Below are 17,324 nucleotides of genomic sequence, written 5' to 3'. Positions count from 1 at the left end.
AATACCTTAAATATACAACATATTTTTAGAAAAGCTATTACTATCTATTGTCTTTTTCTTAAAGTCTAAAAAGATAGATATCGTTTTCTATCTTTCCTCCCCCTTGGCTTGTCATAAAATAACCTATATTCATTTTCAGTACTGTGACTACTTAGAGCTTATCTTTGACTAAAGGAGGACTTTGGCTAAGACACTTCATCACCTGATTGATATTCTATAAAGATGCAGGCAGTGATCCAGAACCACTATGAGCAAGGAGGGAACCATCTAACTGTAAATGATTTATATTATCTGAAAGGGTCACTAAATCTTCTGCCCCCTGCCATCTCTATATTCATAATACAGAATTAGAAGGCAGTTGGAAAAAAAACAATGCTTCACTTACATAAGTGTTAAATGTTTGTAATTAGAGAGTTCCTTGGGAACAAGTGTAAATTGATTCCCATCCAGATACCTGAAAACAAAGAAACAATATTATCTTTCTATAAAACAAAAATGCTGTCTCCTAAAATAGTCAAACAACATTTTACTCTTAACTGAGGCAAGGAAGGGCTTGGCAATTGCTTTATGATGTTATGCTTCTATTTTCCTAGCCATTATGTAAGGGAAGTACAGAAAACGGGCACAGCCATCTAATTCAGCAGAATTCTTTTGTGGATCACTTAGGATAAATTATAAAACCAAGAAGAGACCAGTGAGTCCAGTTCTCTATGGTTTATCTAACAAGGCAAGGCATGCACCCAGCCATTTGTGTGTCAGCAAGCCAGTCTCAATTATTTCCATCAACCATATTTTTAGCTTCCAGGTTGCTTGGGATTATATGGACACAAGACCATGAAATGCAATAACTCCTGACAGAAACTGGCTGCTGAGGACAAGACCACCAAGTTCACGGCCTGAATATGTATCAACAAACTTAAATAGCAAGGAACAGTTTTAAGGTAATATATTGGGCTTTGGACATATTAGCTTAAGTTAAAAATACTTTAGAAACAGTTTTTGCTATACATCTGCTTGTGATAATGGTTTAAGAGGGTGCATGGAATATCATGGCATTTATCAAGTGCATACACATGTAAAAGTAGTCATCAAATAACCACATACAAGTACATACGTCATTTCTTAAGATCAGCAAAAATAATCAAAGAATGGAGGAGCTAACTAGCAAAACACAAGTGTAAATGAATGTTTAAAGTTATACCCCTGCTGCTAAAAAAGGAAAAATAATTTTCTGTCCTCCACAATTTTTCCTTCCCAGAATATAGATGGTGAAGGATACAAATGTCTCTCAGCAGTTTGGGCCTTCTTGTTATAGATATGTCCATAAACAGTCATGGCACACTGGACACATGGCCCTTTCTACTTTAGTGCTGTGGTTAATCATGAGATCCAAAGTTGAGGTTGTTTTTTGCTGGATATAGAAGTGGCTGAGAAGTTGCCTAAGATAACACACTCTTCCAAACATTTCTAAATGAAAACTGTTGCAAAAAAGACAGTGGTTGTCAAAATATGTAATACTTATTTGATTAAGAGTTTGGCATACATTATGACTCCTTACACCCACTCAAATTTTCTGACTTCCTATTTCTGACTCTCTCCCTTATCCTCTAGCTGTTTTTCTTGCTACCACTAGAGAGCAGCAGCATCCCACATATTTGAGCACCCTCACTCTAATCAGCAAATGTCATAGCAGAAAGCCAAAAAAGATTCAGAATGTGCAGTATGGATGTTTATATGCAAAATAATCTAGGGGAAATTATATGGAAATGATTAAGAAATAATGGATACCATCTGTTCAAACTTTTCCACCACTACATACTTATTTTTGCCAAATTCTTTAATAATTTAATATAATACACATATAAAACTTTAACACGTGCATATATGTTACTGTTGAGAAGAAGTCTGCTGACATGGGATGGTTTTAAGAATAAGCTCTGTGGGAGAGTTAATGTTTTCATCATCGCTGTAAAATATTTTCTTTAGGAAAAGATAATCTTTAATTTATAAAGAAATAGATGGAAGACCTGACTGACAGAAGAAAAACAGAGATGAGATAGACAGGAGATGAATCAAGAAGACTCTCAGATGCATTTTAATAAGGGAATTAAAGAATTAAAAATTATTTATAGGAATTGGGTAAAAGGAGTAAAGTATGGGCCAGTTAAAATGGTAGAAGAAGGGACTCTGCACCAAAGATGATCACTGTATCTGACTGTGTCATGCTCTCAGCTGGGGTTTTCTAGACTCAATGCTTGGCATGTACCACACACTAGAGACATCTAGCTTCCCAACACTTCAGGGCCAGGAAACCCACGTAATCCTATGAAATGAAATAAATATATATGAAAATATGAATTAGGTATTTAATTACAAACACACATATACAGTAGTGATTATAGTTGTATCAGTCTCTGTGACTAATAGTAAGAGAAAGAAACTGAAAACCTTAAAGCAGATCAAATCTAAGAAGGACCCTCTGTGTACATAAGCTAAGATCTCTCCTTTCTCTGTGTGTCCAATTCAAGATCCAGTTAGGAACTGTAGAGCTGCACATGATTTGAAAATAAGTTCTCTATAAACTCATGTGGCATCCTCTCGAGCCTCATGATGCATGTTGAGAAATTCTAAGAACTGAACCTAAAGAGGGTCTGGTTTATGATACTCATGCACATGGGTTACAGTTCCAATGCACTGACTTGGCAAGGTACTTAAAATGTAAGTAGATGTGCTTGAAGATCATGCTAATATATAAGAACTATCATTGTTATATTTGAATGAATGTAATTAAGCATCAGATATCTTTATCCATTCCTTTACATCAGATATCTTCATTTACTCCTTTACTCATTCACTCACTCATTCATTTGTTTAGTAAATATATATTGAGAACTTACAATATGTAAAGCACTACTGCAAGTGTTGGCACTGCAAAATAGCCAAAGATTCATGTCTTTCTTGAAAGAATCTACAATTTAGTAGAATGAAATATAACTAAATTGATAATTACAGTACAATGTGATATGCTACAGTTTGGAAAGTGCTATAAGAGAGAATTGAGCATGGAAGCACAAAGGAAGAAACTGTCTTTCCCCATGTTTTAGTCTTGAAACTCATAATAAGGAAAGAATTATGCTCTACACACATTATATTTATGTCTAATTGAATAGAGACATACTGTATAAACTAACATATATATCTAACGCAGATCTCTAAGGTCTTGTGAAGTTTGTTATTTTTCCACAGGGAATGATTTCTCAGAAACCAATGTCATCTGTTTGAAGAAAAATCTTTAGTCCTGTTTGCAAATTACATTCCATGGGCCATTAATAAGTGTCATATAAAACACAAAACAAATAATATAAAAGCTAGTTCGGATACCCTTAGGAAATGCTGCCTGTGCATGTTTTCCTTTTTTATAATGCAGCCCTCCTCACTGCCTTTGTTATGCTAAGTTGCATTATGAGGAACCAAGATGGGACAGTGCAATCATGAAGCAGCTCCTCAACTTACTTGGTTACATACCCCTTGTTCATAGAGTATCTTCAGGACTTGTTTGGGAAATATTATATATTTAGTGTATCTACAGTATCTAGGATAGACCATTTGTCTTATTCTTCTTTACCATTCTGCCCCTGGGAGAAAAGCTAACTACACAGGATAAATATCCGGGATATAGAAGAAACTGGCATATACTTACTCTTAAAAAGAGTTATTGCTGTTTTAGACTTAAACCAAAGTCCTTTAGATCCTAATGGGTGTGGAATCAATTACCTCTGAAATTCTTGTAACTGATATCTAACCACAAATTACATAGTCAAATGAACATATCTAGACCCTCTGCAGTATCCATGAGCCTCTGGTGGCCTCATGCTATGTATGAGGAATGAAATAAATTAGAGATTAAGCTGCTAGAGATAATGATGCATGCATGCCCAGTTCTATTCCTTTATTTCTGTTCTTAAGTACTCTGTCCAAATATATATAAATGATAGGTGAGTCATTTTGAGTTTATTTATTTTTTGCTTTTGAAACTATGTTTCAAAATGCATTTATGTCTAAATATAATTCATGGAGACATATAACTGTGGTCAATCTGGTTTACAAATGAGCAGCTTTGATAAACTTGCGGCAATAAGGAATCATGATTTGTTCTCCGTTTGGTTTCCCCTCTTTCTAAATCTCCTCAGCAGACCTGACAAATCTCAAGGTAATAGATTTGGCTCATGATAAGCTTTTGTTTGCTTGGACTCTCTTTTCTTGGTGGGAAACATTCATTGCTAAGGAATGGGAAAGCCAAGCTCTACTTACAACTCAGTGACATCTCTTGGAATACCTTTCGGCAAGACCTTTAAGCCCTTGTTGCTGCATCGGACAACTGTATCCAAACAAGTACACTCTGTAGGGCAGCGAGAGAGCGGAGAACAGCTATTGTCGTCATTTCCTAAATCGTTACAGAAAATACAGAAAAACACAGAGTCGTGGCTTTAAAGAGACTAGAAGGAATTTTATGCTTTTAATTCAATTTAACAAGAATAAGAGTCTTGAGCCATACGATTGCTTAAGTACAGAGCATTAAGTCCTTATAAGATGGCACTACACAGAAGGCAGAATTCCAGCAAATAACTCCCAATTTGTATTATCAATACAATTACAAGAGTTATTTTCTTTGTTCACTTACACAAACTAGACTTTTAATTAGAATATATAAATGAAAACTGAATTACGGAGAATTCACAGATCCCTCATTTGACATACATGCCTAGTTTAGCTCTCCATTCACTGGCAAAAATAATGGAACTGGCTTTTAACTACCCTAAAGGGCTACTGTAAGAATCAAAGGCAATAATATATTGAAAGCATCAAAAAAATGAAAACTACTGTTCTTAGATTTATTCGCATTTTTATTTTATAAATCAATTGTTCTTCTCATTTGGAAATAGCAGTTCTTTATTACTTACAGTAATTACAGTAATACATCAGTAAGAAACGTTAAAATGATGCTATCCAAATAGTACAAACCATAAGTTAGAAATTGAAAAATTTCTAAAACAGAAAACAAAACTCAAGAAGGATCAAACATAAAGTGCAGTCTGAGAAAGTGAATTCCCTGTGGCTTCAACAAAACGGAATAAAAAACTAAAAGATGCAAAATTATCTGTTGAACTGAACGAGGCTATGCTATGCATTTATACATAAGAGCATCAGAATAATCATGTAATGATCAGATACTTAGCAAGCATTTCTCACCGTCATCACAAGTGAAGTCTTGAATGGCAACATCCTGAATGGGGATTTCTTTCAGGAAGTATGGTTTTTGACATCGAGGATTTCCTGTTACAATTCTCTTCTTCCTAAGCCACTCTCCCAACCAAGCCAGGTAGCAGTTACAGTTAAAAGGATTGGCCAAGAGGTTTCTAAGAGAAACACACAAACAATTCAGGGTTTAGTTGAGGGCTTCATATTCTTACTTCTCAAACCCTACATTACCATTTTTTTCACACTACTGCTGTATTTCTATCCACCATTCATACTCAATTACATACAACATATGGGAGGCAATTTTTAGTTAAATATTTATGTTCGGGTCTTAATAACAACTCTTTCAAAGAAGAAAACTCTTCGGGTAATTTCATGCAAAAAAATAAAGTGAAGGCAGCAATTGAGGGTTTATGCAGTGAATACTGACATATATCTCATTTAGAAATAATTCAAACTTGTCAGAGATCTGACTTGCTGTCAAACTTCCCTGCACTGATAATGCAGTAATTTAATATAAAGATGAAGGCTGATTACCTTATATTATTGAGTTTAACCTGACAACAGCTATTTCATTAATTTGTCATCTCAAGATTTCTATCTCTTATTTGCTCCAGAGAATAGGTTTCCCATCTATACTGACAGCTGAGTTGATTAAATGCCAGTTATAAAAATGAATTTATTTCTCCAAATCTCAATACTTTCAGCTTCTCACCACTTCAGCATAAACCTATTGACAATGCCATTATTTATAAACATGCCATCTTTAATATGCACAAATTAGTCACTTGATGTAAAGTGTCACATTTTATGTGGAAAGAGGATTAAGTACTTTACACTGAAGGATGCTTCTCTCAAATAATTTCTTCGTGACTTGAGCTATGTTGAACATGCTTTTTTTTCTTTCCAATTACCTTTATTCCCCTCCCACTGAATCAGATTAGCAATATTTGGATGCCACCATTAGCAAGAAATTGTATCATTTATAAGATTAATGACTTCAAATACTGATCTTTAGATACTGACATACAAGAAGACTGGAATACATTCTTTGAAGTGTGATTTCTTTTTAAACAAATCTCTCTTTCTGAATTTTCACTATAGAAGTACAAATACTCCTTTTTTATCCTAGTAAATTACTTTTTCGCCAGCTAAAACATTCTTTGGGTAGGCTAAACCTATTTTTTATTATTTTCCCAATATCATCGTAAATGTCCTCTAGCGATCAGCTTTTATTGTTGGCCTGGTTATCTTATGTATTTCCTATCATTGCAAGAATAATTCTTTTGAGCATATTTTGTTGGCAATAACAGTATGAACTCTCTCTCTCTCTCTGTATATAATACTTATAACATGTGAAACATGGAAAAAATTCAGAACATTTCTTTTATTTGCAGCAATATCATGTTATAAGAAAATCAACATTTAGAAGTTAATCCATGTTACTGGCCAAATTGTTAAAAAATTGCCTGAAAAATAATATGATTTATTAGAAATTGAATATAAGACAGTAGGTAATTATTCTTACAGAAAGTAAAATGAATTTTACATGAATACATTTATCCTCTTGTTTTTAATCCCTAAATCCTTGATCCTATTTTCATGAAATACCTAATAGTTTTAAAATGCTATTACTAAAGGTAATGAATATAATATGCTGGTTCAAGTAATAAATAAATGATGACTATTTTTCATACTTACAGAGTAGATAAAGAATGGAGAGTATCAAATGCCCCTGGTGCAACTGTAGTAATTTGATTATCATATAAAGAAAGCAAACGTACAGAACTGAGGCCTGTGAAACTGTCATTCCCTACACAGCTTATGCGATTACTTCTCAACATCCTGCAGGAAAAAAGGGGACATAGTTATGGAGATAAAACATCAGGCAATCAATATGCCTATCCGAGGGTCAAAAGAACCCTTCTCTGCAAAGGTGTAACACTCACAATTATTTTCTGAATATTCTATTGCTATTAGAAATTGACGTGGAAATTTACGAGAACTTTCTGCAGGATTACAATTGCTGGGAATTGTTAATGATTATACTCAGTTACAGAAGGCACAGTGAGCCTCAAAGGACTTATGATTGGATCTAATAATGCTAGAATGTTTTCCTTTCATGCTGTACTTGTGTTTGCATGACTAAATAAAATCCTAATTCACCTACAGCTCTCTGAGTCCTTGGCGCCCTGTGATTTGTGTATTCACAGCAGCAATACATTTGAAGCTGAATAGAAAGGAGGCAGGAAAGAATCAATAGCAGTGCAGATGAAGAAGTGAGGACATCTCAGGGACTTACACCCTGAATCAATGCAAACACGGGCGGGGAGAGCCAAACTTGGTTGCACATCCACAAAGCTTGCATGAATTAATTTATTTATAGAAAAATAGCTCACTGTTTTAAGTTTTGAAGCTAAATAGAGGCAATAGAAGTAGTTCCCATTTGCCCACAATGAGGTTTAAATACTTCTAGGTTTATTTTGCACAATTTCTGACCATTTTCTCTAGTCATCACCATTAAAGGAATTAACGCTGTTGGCATTTTGGCTCAGGTCTCAATTCCCAGCCAAACTTTTTACTTGTGCAGCTTAGAAAAGGAAGGAACAGCTTCTAAAACTACCTCGAAAAATGACTAGTTGCCATAAATCTTATTCAGAATTGCTGAAGACGTAATTTATTTTCCTTGATTTTTCTAAATATGGAAATTTTTTTTCTCCTCAACGAGAAGACTGCAGTGTTTGAAGAAGAGAGGCAAAAATAAATCAGCAAAGTGTTCCTTTACAATTCTAGATGACCCTATCATAAAGAAGAAATACCAACTTTGCATTCGGTTAAGTCACAGATAAGAAGAAAAGGATGATGGCCTCCTTATCAAGGCATCATTTTATGTTAGGAAACAAATGCACAACAGAAAAGTATTCCTATCAGCGTTATCCCTTGTCATAAATAATAAAGAACACTTGGGCTTAATCTTGTTGGAGGCAGGGCCCCTGGGAGAATCTGAAGAAAATGTTACACATTCTCTCTCTGGAAAATTACACAAGCGTGCTCAGGCACAGGATTTCACCTGCAATGTCAGGGGATTCAATGACTTGCTGAAATCTGCACATGTACAGTCAGAGGTCTCCTCATCCCACAGGTTTAAGAAACCTATAGTAAGAGGTCTCCTCATCCCACAGGTTTAAGAAATTTACAGGGATTTGTGGTTTCCTGCTAAAACTTCCATAGATCAAAACTGAAAGACACTACTTAGAGGGACACAGCTATTGAGGTAAACCTACTTTAGGACATTTTGAAGAGCCTAAAGTTGTCTTGTCACTGCTCTATTAAGCTTGCTGTGGCACAGCTGATTTAAGGAGCAAGCCAGTAGGGCCTATCCCATGCCGCCAAAGCATGGATGCACAGAAATATCGCTATAAAATATAAATATATATAAAATATAATAATATAAAATATAATATAAAATAAATATAAAAATATAATAAATATAAAATATAATAAATATAAAATATAATAAATATAAATATCACTATAAAAAGGAGAAAACTAAAACCAAGGAACTCCTCTCAGGGTGAATGTCTCAAATGTTACTTGTCTGAAAAAGTACTTTGATAAGGCTATTGGAGTAGAGTTATAGCTTTTCTCCTTATTTTTCAACCCCTTTCCCACCAAGAAGAAGGTTTTTGTACCAATGACTACTTTCTTAGCTACTGTCTAAGAAGGGAAGTTTCAACCTGTTGCTAACAGCAGATGGGGGAGAAGAGAGATGTGGCCTCCTATGAAAACCCTTCTCTGCTCTTTTTCTACACACCCTTGGTGTCTCGTCCATAAAAAGGCTCAATAAATATTGGTATATCATTTTGATGGTGCTCCACATAATTAGTCTTTAGGAGGGGTTGATGGATGGTTAGGTCCCAGGCTATCCCTACGAAGCTCAAAAAGCATACTTCTGATTTTATGCACAGGGCTTTCCATGGGATTTGAATGTGGGATGCTATAAACATATGCTCCCTGGCTGGGGAAATGCTCTTCCTCACCCTGTATCTGATACAGAGTTGGAACTCTCTCAGCTACTAACTCCTATAGTGGCCTTCAGGGGCCAGAGGTCAGGGTTTAGGGGAGACAGTGGAGCAGGGCCTTTTTCTATTGGAAATACCAGGGTTTGCTTCTTGGTCCCAACCAGTTTCCTTCATGTCTTCCAAACACTTGGATTTGCTTCTCTCTTTCAATTTCTGGCCACCAATTTTGTAAAACATGATTATATTCTTTAGGGGTACTACAAAAATGTATACACATTGTAGAAAATTCAAGTATGACAAAAGTGTTACACTCCCTGTTCTATCCAATGCCCATTTCTCCTCACCACCAACTTTTAGACAATATGGCAAATTTGTTTTCCCACCTACTCTATTCCCAAGAAAGAAGACATCACTCAGCATGTTTTCTTTAAAACAACAAATCACTTCCTACTACTGAATGCCTAGCGCTTCTCTCTTTTTCACAAATACCTTGCAGAGACAGACAAGGGCCACAGAGATGGCAAGTAAAGACACCCAGATAAATAGATAGCAAACACAAACACAAACACATTTATATACCAGAGAAAAACATAGTCTCTAGATCAGCTTAAGAGGCATTCTGTAGGAGGGATTGGGGTGGACTCTGAAGCTAGAGAACTTGGACCAAAAGGAATATTAGATGGAGGTGTTTGAAAAAAAAGGAAAGAAAACCACCCCTTTGAGGCAGGACAGGGGGACCAAACCTGTGCAAGAAGTGGAACAAGGACAATTTAATTTGGTAAGAAATAGAAAAATGGTTTCTAGAGTTTGCAGCCTATTTATTAAGTCTGCAGTGAGGTTGCCTTCTGATCTTTGCAAGTATACTGGGGATTGAATTGAGTCTCCCATAAAAGACACATTCAAGTCCTAACCCCCAGTCTTGTGGGATTGGACACATTTGTAAATAGGACCCTTGGAGACGACATTAGTTAAGGTATGGGCTCATTCGTAAATAGGACCCTTGAAGATCCTATTTAGATGAGGCCAAATTGAATGAGGGTGGGCCTTAATCTATATGGCTGGAGTCCTTAAAAGCAAAGGAAATTTGGATGCAGATAGTTATGTAGGGATCACAAGTCTGAGAAAGCCAAGGGAGGAGACCGAGGAAACCATCTGCTTTTTGATAGAGGCAAAGATGCAAGCCAAGGAACCCCAATGGTTGCAGCAGATCAGCATCAGACTGCTAAGGCTGTGGGAGAAAGCACGACCTCTAGAGACCTTGATGTAAGACGGCTAGTCTCTAAAACCATAGGAAAATAAATTTCCATTGTTCAAGCCAATGTGTTGCACGGTATTTGTCATAGCAGCCCTGACAATGTAAAATAGCAAACAACACACTGAAGTCCTGACACACTGAAGGCAGGATGCAAAGGTCTGGTTGCATCCACAAAATCTGTGCGTGTGTTGTGTGTGTGTGTGTATAAGTGGATGAGGACAGAGATCTTAAGTCCCCTACCTGCCCACTCCCCTGGAATATGATAACCAATGACTAAAACCCACAATGCAAAAAAATACTTACAAAGTTTTGAGGCTCTCCAATCCCTTGAACATTTTATGCTGAACATTTTCTAAACGATTACTTGTGAGAAGTATTTCATTTACTCCAGACGCTCCTTCAAATGCACCCTCTTCAATGTCTGTGATCTTATTATTGCTGAAGTTTCTAAATAAAAATCACGGAAACAAAGACCTTAAACAATTCTTCCTGACAACAAGAGCATCAAGACAACTCAACGTGTTGCAGGTCTAATCATTTTCTTCTATTGAACAATATCTTCCACAATCTCTTAGCTCCTCAGGGCCCAGCATGGCTGGGGCTCTAAGAAGACACCAGCATTCTTATTTCATCAAGATGAAGTGAGAAGAATAGTAAGAGGGAACATCTCAGGTGGAAAACAACAGCCTGATTAAGGTCAAAATGACCCGCAAGTTCCCCAAGAGGATAAAAATCCTGAGATCAGATACTGGTTTGCATAAACTTTTACATCTGCCACAGAACTTAATAGGGGACTTTTCAAAGAAATTCCACTAATTAACTGTTGAAAGAAATAATGGCTTAAAAAGAGGTAATTAAGCAGGAAAGCAAAGATAGGCTAAAACGTGTTAGTGCTTAGATAGCATCAGAAATGTATCTGAATATGGGTTTATTCCCAGTTAACCTTCTCATAAATAGTGTGTCAAAACAGTCAATTGAACTGTCAGTATTTTGTATGATACAAAACACCACAATCCTGTCCAGTAGAGGTAACATCTTTCTATAGCTTATATCTTTCTCTTTCTCACTGCTCATTCCAAAATCAGGAAGGTGACCCAGAATAGGATCTTTTTATCTGTATTATTTCATTCTTCATAGAGCACTGCACATAGTAGTTGCTCAATAAATATTTTTTACTATTGATGAGCAAGTAGGACAAGTTAGAAATCAGAAACACTTTGAAGGTCAGCATAACTTAGAGGTCAAGTGCAGAAGCAGCAGGTTCTGCTTGTCTGTTCTGAGATTTATGGTCCCTGTACACACGGGTCAGTGACATAGGTGAATGTACAGATGTCATGAAATCACCCTTCTTTCCTCTTCCTGATATCTCTTCATATGTGGAGGGTACTCCATGGCCCTTACACTCCTGGCCTTTGCCCTGTGCCTCACTCACTCCTCCTCATAGAGGGTAGAGAACGGACACTAAGTGGTTTTGAAACTCTTGAGCTTATAAACTTTTTTTTTTAGATATGAGTTGTAGACATGCAGAACCACAGCTGAGCCATCAAGCCAGTTTTCCAATCATTAAATTTGACTATTTTCTAATGAAAATTTAATGAAGCAAAAAGTCAAATAGTTGACATGAAGGTGCTGAAAGAGAAATAACAGCACGGTTTGGGGAATAGTAAAGGAAGTTACGAAACATCACGAAACCCGTTTCTGATGTGCTTCGATTGCTGGATTCCCGCTGTGGCCACATAACAGACCATCTGTCTGAGTTAAAAGTAAGATGCTGGTGCTTGGCTAGGAAAATGTGGTCAGCCTGCTTCGAATACACAGAAAGTGCCAAATACTCAGACTGCTCTCATTGATTACTCTAACTTCATATTACAGGCAGACACTGTTTGAAAATTTCCCTGTTTTTGAAAAAAAATTATGTTCCCAATTTCTAAAGAAACTTAAATAAGACTGTAAAGGGATGGGACAAACAAAATAAAACACTCAAAATATTTGCAAAAACAGCTAACATATGGCTTACATTTTACGTAACTGAAGAAGTTTCTTAAAGATTCCTGTGGCTTCCAAAACGGTGAATTCATTATTATTGAGACGCCTAAGGAAGAAGGACACATTGGAAATTTTCATTACTAATATGTAGGAAAGGATTACATTGTATTTCTCATTCTAAACATTATTTAATGATACCTTAAAACCTTAAAATAAAATATAGTCCACATATCATGGAAAATTTGTGGAAAATAATGATTTTTTCCTACTTCACTCAAGTTTTAATTACCAAAATACAATATGTTAATACACATAGTAAAGAAACTATAATAAAAACCAGCTCTCATTGAGTAATCTGTAGAACAATGTTTCTCAAACTTTATAAACATTGCCCACCCCTCAAAGAGTATTTTTACACATTTGTTTTTCTAACTGGCCCCTCCTTAGGCTTTTTGAATTAACAGTTTCATTGAGATATAATTCACATACTTTAAAGTTTACTCTTTTAAAGTGGTTTTTAATTTATTCACAAAGTTTTGCAACCATCATCATATCTAATTCCAGGACATTTATTTTCATTTTCCCAGAAGGAATCCCATATCCATCTATTGACACTCCCAATGTCCCCCTCATCCCAGCCCCTGATAACTGATAATCTAGTTTCTGTCTCTATGGATTTGTCTATTCCAGACATTTCATGTCAAAGGAATCATAAAATAGGCGGTCCTCCGTGACTGGCTTCTTTCACATAACATAATGTTTTTAAGGTTCATCCATGTCACCGCATGCACCTGTACTTCATTCCTTTTTATTACTGAAAACCATTCCATCCAATAGACTATCACATTTTAAAAATCAATTTATCAGTTTGTAGATATTGAGTTGTTTCTACTTTGTAGCTATTTGAATAATGCGGCCATGAAATCTGGTATACGTTTTTGAGTGGATTCTCTTGAGTATCTATGTAGGAGTGGAAATGCTGGGTCATATGGTAACTCTATGTTTAACTCTTTGAGTAACAGTCAAACTATTGTACAAAGCAACTGCATGATTTTATGTTCCACCAGTAATGTATGAGGACTCCAATTTCTCTACATACTTGCCAACATTTGTTATTGTACATTTTTTATTTTAGCTATCCTAGTGGGTATGAAGTGGTATGTCATTATGGTTTTGATTTACATTTTACATTTCTCTAATGACTGATAATGCTGAGCATCTTTTCATATGCTTATGGCTCATTTGTATCTTTGGAGAACTATTCATTCAAATAATTTGACTATTTGTTAGTTAGGCTTTTTTTTTTTGCATGGGCAGGCACCGGGAACCGAACCCGGGTATCTCACATGGCAGGTGAGAACTCTGCCTGCTGAGCCACTGTGGCCTGCCCTAGGCAATGTGTCTTTTTATTGTTGATTAGATTTGTAAGAATTCTGTTTATAATCTGAATACAAGTCTCTTATCAGATACATGATTCACAAATATTTTCTTCCCAGAACTGATTTTTAAGTGTATAAATAAAAATTCCTCATGTTGCTAAATTATTTAATTTGAATAACTTGATTATTTCTTAAAACATACACATACTTCTTTGCTAAAGGCAAATATTAGATGCTAGTTTGTAGTACAACTCTTGATGGACAAATGAGCCTATTTAAAAAATTTTCATGCCAGAAAATATTATTTGAACACTGAATTCAACAGAATATTGAATTACTGCTTCAAGTATTCTTGGAAATAAACATAAATATCTATATGAATGTAAAAACAGAGAGTTCAGGGCTTTTATTGCATGATCTCCTTGCATTTCTAAAAGTCCCTGGATATTAACAAACAGGATTCAAAAAACATCACTATCATCACAGAGTAGTTAGTTTCTGTTATTTCTTTGAAAAGTATTGCGCAATTTTTAATTTTTCAAATAGCTTAAAATTCATTAAGCAATGTCCTCAGGGTAGGCATAGTGAGAAAGTATAAAACACAATTTCTTTCATCAAGGGGCTATAATCTAGTTGGAAACAAAAGGATTATACATGCACAAAAAGACATCAGCTTTGCAAAGCAGTAATTGACAAATACCAGATGGTGCTACACATAAACATGGTTAAGATGCTCAGAAAATGATGATTCTGTGTTAGATTTTCCCTGAATTTTTGAACACTACTATTAAAGGTCTTATACTTATCAATAAATTTGGTAAAGACAAGCACATCTATGGGCATAGAACCTATCAATTATTTAACAAGCATATTTTAGCATTTACTATGTGCTAGGCCCTCTGTTGGGGTTATAGACATAAATTAGAACACCCGCTGTCTTATCAGTTTTTCCTACTATGCTATCTACTGTGCAGAGAAAACTACCCTTTGTGCTTCAATACTTGATAATTGCTGAATCCTTCCAACTGCGAGTCGATGAAATAAAGTTAAAAAAGAGTTGTTAATTAAATTTCATAATTAACCGAGATTTCAAAATGGCAACAAACTATATGGTTGCTGTAAAGATTAAATAAGTTACAAACATATGGAGTGCTTTGAAATGAGTCCAGACATGGTGAATGCCCAATAAATGTAGTTATTAGCATTACTGAGTGCTAAGTAAATTTTAAGGCATAAATTAATTTCTCAGGCTAGAAAGATAAACAAAGAAACGGCCTTTAATATATTCTTCTAAAGAGAAGTGTTATACCAATGTGTATTAATTAAAATCAATGTAATTATTTAGAATAAACTGTCAAGACACAAACTCCTGTGCTTGGACAGCCTCAATTCCCCCCTGCCAACCAGGATTTTGTTGGAGGATGAACTTACAGCTCTGCTGTGTACTGGGGAATGTGGTCTGGGATTTTGTTGAGTTTTTGATTGGAGCAATCTACAGTGGTCCCTTCACAGCGGCACTTTTCAGGGCAAGCCAAATCTGCAAAGCAGTCTCCACTTAATTTTGATCGATAATCTTCTGTACCTATTGAGGATTCAAGCCAAAAGAAGAAAGATACTGAGTCTTAAGGTTAGAATAGTTATTCCTTTGTAGGAAAAAAAAGGTAAGATAACTATAGATTATGCAGCAGGGAGACAACTTGGGAAAATTTGGTCAATGGATGTCAGGAGAGGGTTAAAACAAGGGCTTGGAATTTGCTGGAAAAAAAGTGACCAGATTCACATGACAGGAAAAACATTAATAAAGTTGAGCTTTTCACAGCTGTACTTTCTGCTGATCCAGTTATGAGCCATTCTAGCCTATTTCACAGCTAATCACACAATTTAATTGTTAAAACGTTTATTTTTTCTCTGACTCAAGATTTTAAAATATATTCAAAATAAACATATGCCTATATATCATTTTTTTTTAAATTAGGGCTTTCAAAGGCGAGTAGATGTACTCAGGTTTTTCAATTCTCTGTTCTTTTGTAATTCTCTCCCTCACACATAATCTTCAGAAATGCCTAAAAAGCCCTCTTTTTTTCATTTTGTTTTTATAAAAAAGACAAGTTGATCCTGATTTAAGCCTCAGCAGCTTGTCATGCTGTAGAAAGCTGCGTGACGTTCCATGGTGCTTGACGGAACCATGTTTTACTCATACCTTGCAACCACATGGTTAGATCAAGCACAACAGAAAATCTCGCTACATTATCACTACATCATCCACTAGGCCAAGGGCAAGACCAAGAGGAAAGACGCAAGGAAGTAGAAGGAAAGCTACAGATGTTCTGGAAAAGTAATACTGTTTACATGACATGCATTCTTCCCGCAGAATGTTTATGACCATAGTAAGGGTATTACTACCGACGATTTCCTGGAAACACAAAGAAGGGGCTGTACTGAAGGTGTCTCCACCATTCTCCAGAACTGAAGAATGGAATCAACAGCTGTCAGGAACAACATCCAGGAAGAAGTTGAAGGTGAGCTACAAGGACAACAGAGAAGCTCAAAAGATCTGTGGTTTCTTCTTGAAAAAAAGGTGCAAAAGGCCAAGACTAGAAGGAGGTGTCTCAGGATTGAAAAGGGAGGACATTATGTTTCAGATCAGAAACTTGTACTTACAGCCCAAACGGTGAATTCCTGCAAAAGTAAAGATCACCAAGAAGGAAAGAAAGAGTAATCCCAATTAAGATCAATATATTTACATATATATGTGTGTGTGTGTGATATACATATATATATATATACATACATACATACATACATATATATGTATATTTATATACTGACTAAGATCTCTTCCTTCTGTCTTTACTGTGGCACTTGGGGTATGAGAGGAATTACCATCTTCTTAAAATGTTATTATGATTTTTTGAAGCACTGTGGTTTTAAAGTAAAGCAATGGCATAAAAGATACATATTGCAAATTAAGTTCTTGTCGATTCCTCTAAAAGATGAGCTCTCTGCAAGAGAGATTTTTTTTTAAGTCATCACTGTAAAATCTAGAATGCCATATGAAATTGTGATAGGCAAGTAAACATGTAAAATTAAATGAAAAAACAAATCATATAGAGCCTCAAGGACTCTTGCTAGTGCTTTCGATTAATCCTTGGGTTGTGGCTTACAGATTGTTAATGTCGTTTCCAAATTATAAATAATGTCACGCAGAGGAAATGGAATCAGAATCTCATAAGAAGTTTGCAATGCTGAAATATAATAGTTTTGATATATTTGGCAATTAGTGCACTGGTATTTATTTGGGATCAGTTGTATTGTGGTTTAAGCTTTGGTCTCCAAAGGGAAATGAGGGATTACTGGTAACAAAGTCCAAATCATTGCTAGATATCTTACACTTTAAATAATATGTATTCAATGCAATTGACT

The 17,324-nt window shown here is 35.6% G+C and overlaps 1 protein-coding gene across 2 annotated transcripts in view; it reads right to left on the bottom strand.

The window, feature by feature from the left end:
* Positions 1-17,324, bottom strand: part of SLIT2 (slit guidance ligand 2) — a 363,732-nt gene that overhangs the window by 61,457 nt on the left and 284,951 nt on the right. For both annotated transcript variants that reach the window (XM_077136499.1, XM_077136500.1), the window contains 7 exons: positions 15,333-15,483; positions 12,554-12,628; positions 10,840-10,983; positions 6,961-7,104; positions 5,251-5,417; positions 4,312-4,444; positions 386-454 (listed from right to left, as the gene is read on the bottom strand). In XM_077136499.1, the coding sequence (XP_076992614.1) occupies positions 386-454; positions 4,312-4,444; positions 5,251-5,417; positions 6,961-7,104; positions 10,840-10,983; positions 12,554-12,628; positions 15,333-15,483 (883 nt within the window). The remainder of the gene's footprint in view (positions 1-385; positions 455-4,311; positions 4,445-5,250; positions 5,418-6,960; positions 7,105-10,839; positions 10,984-12,553; positions 12,629-15,332; positions 15,484-17,324) is intronic.

Source organism: Tamandua tetradactyla, chromosome 19, assembly GCF_023851605.1.
Source record: "Tamandua tetradactyla isolate mTamTet1 chromosome 19, mTamTet1.pri, whole genome shotgun sequence".
Taxonomy (NCBI): domain Eukaryota; kingdom Metazoa; phylum Chordata; class Mammalia; order Pilosa; family Myrmecophagidae; genus Tamandua; species Tamandua tetradactyla.
This window is presented reverse-complemented; position numbering and strand designations above follow the sequence as displayed.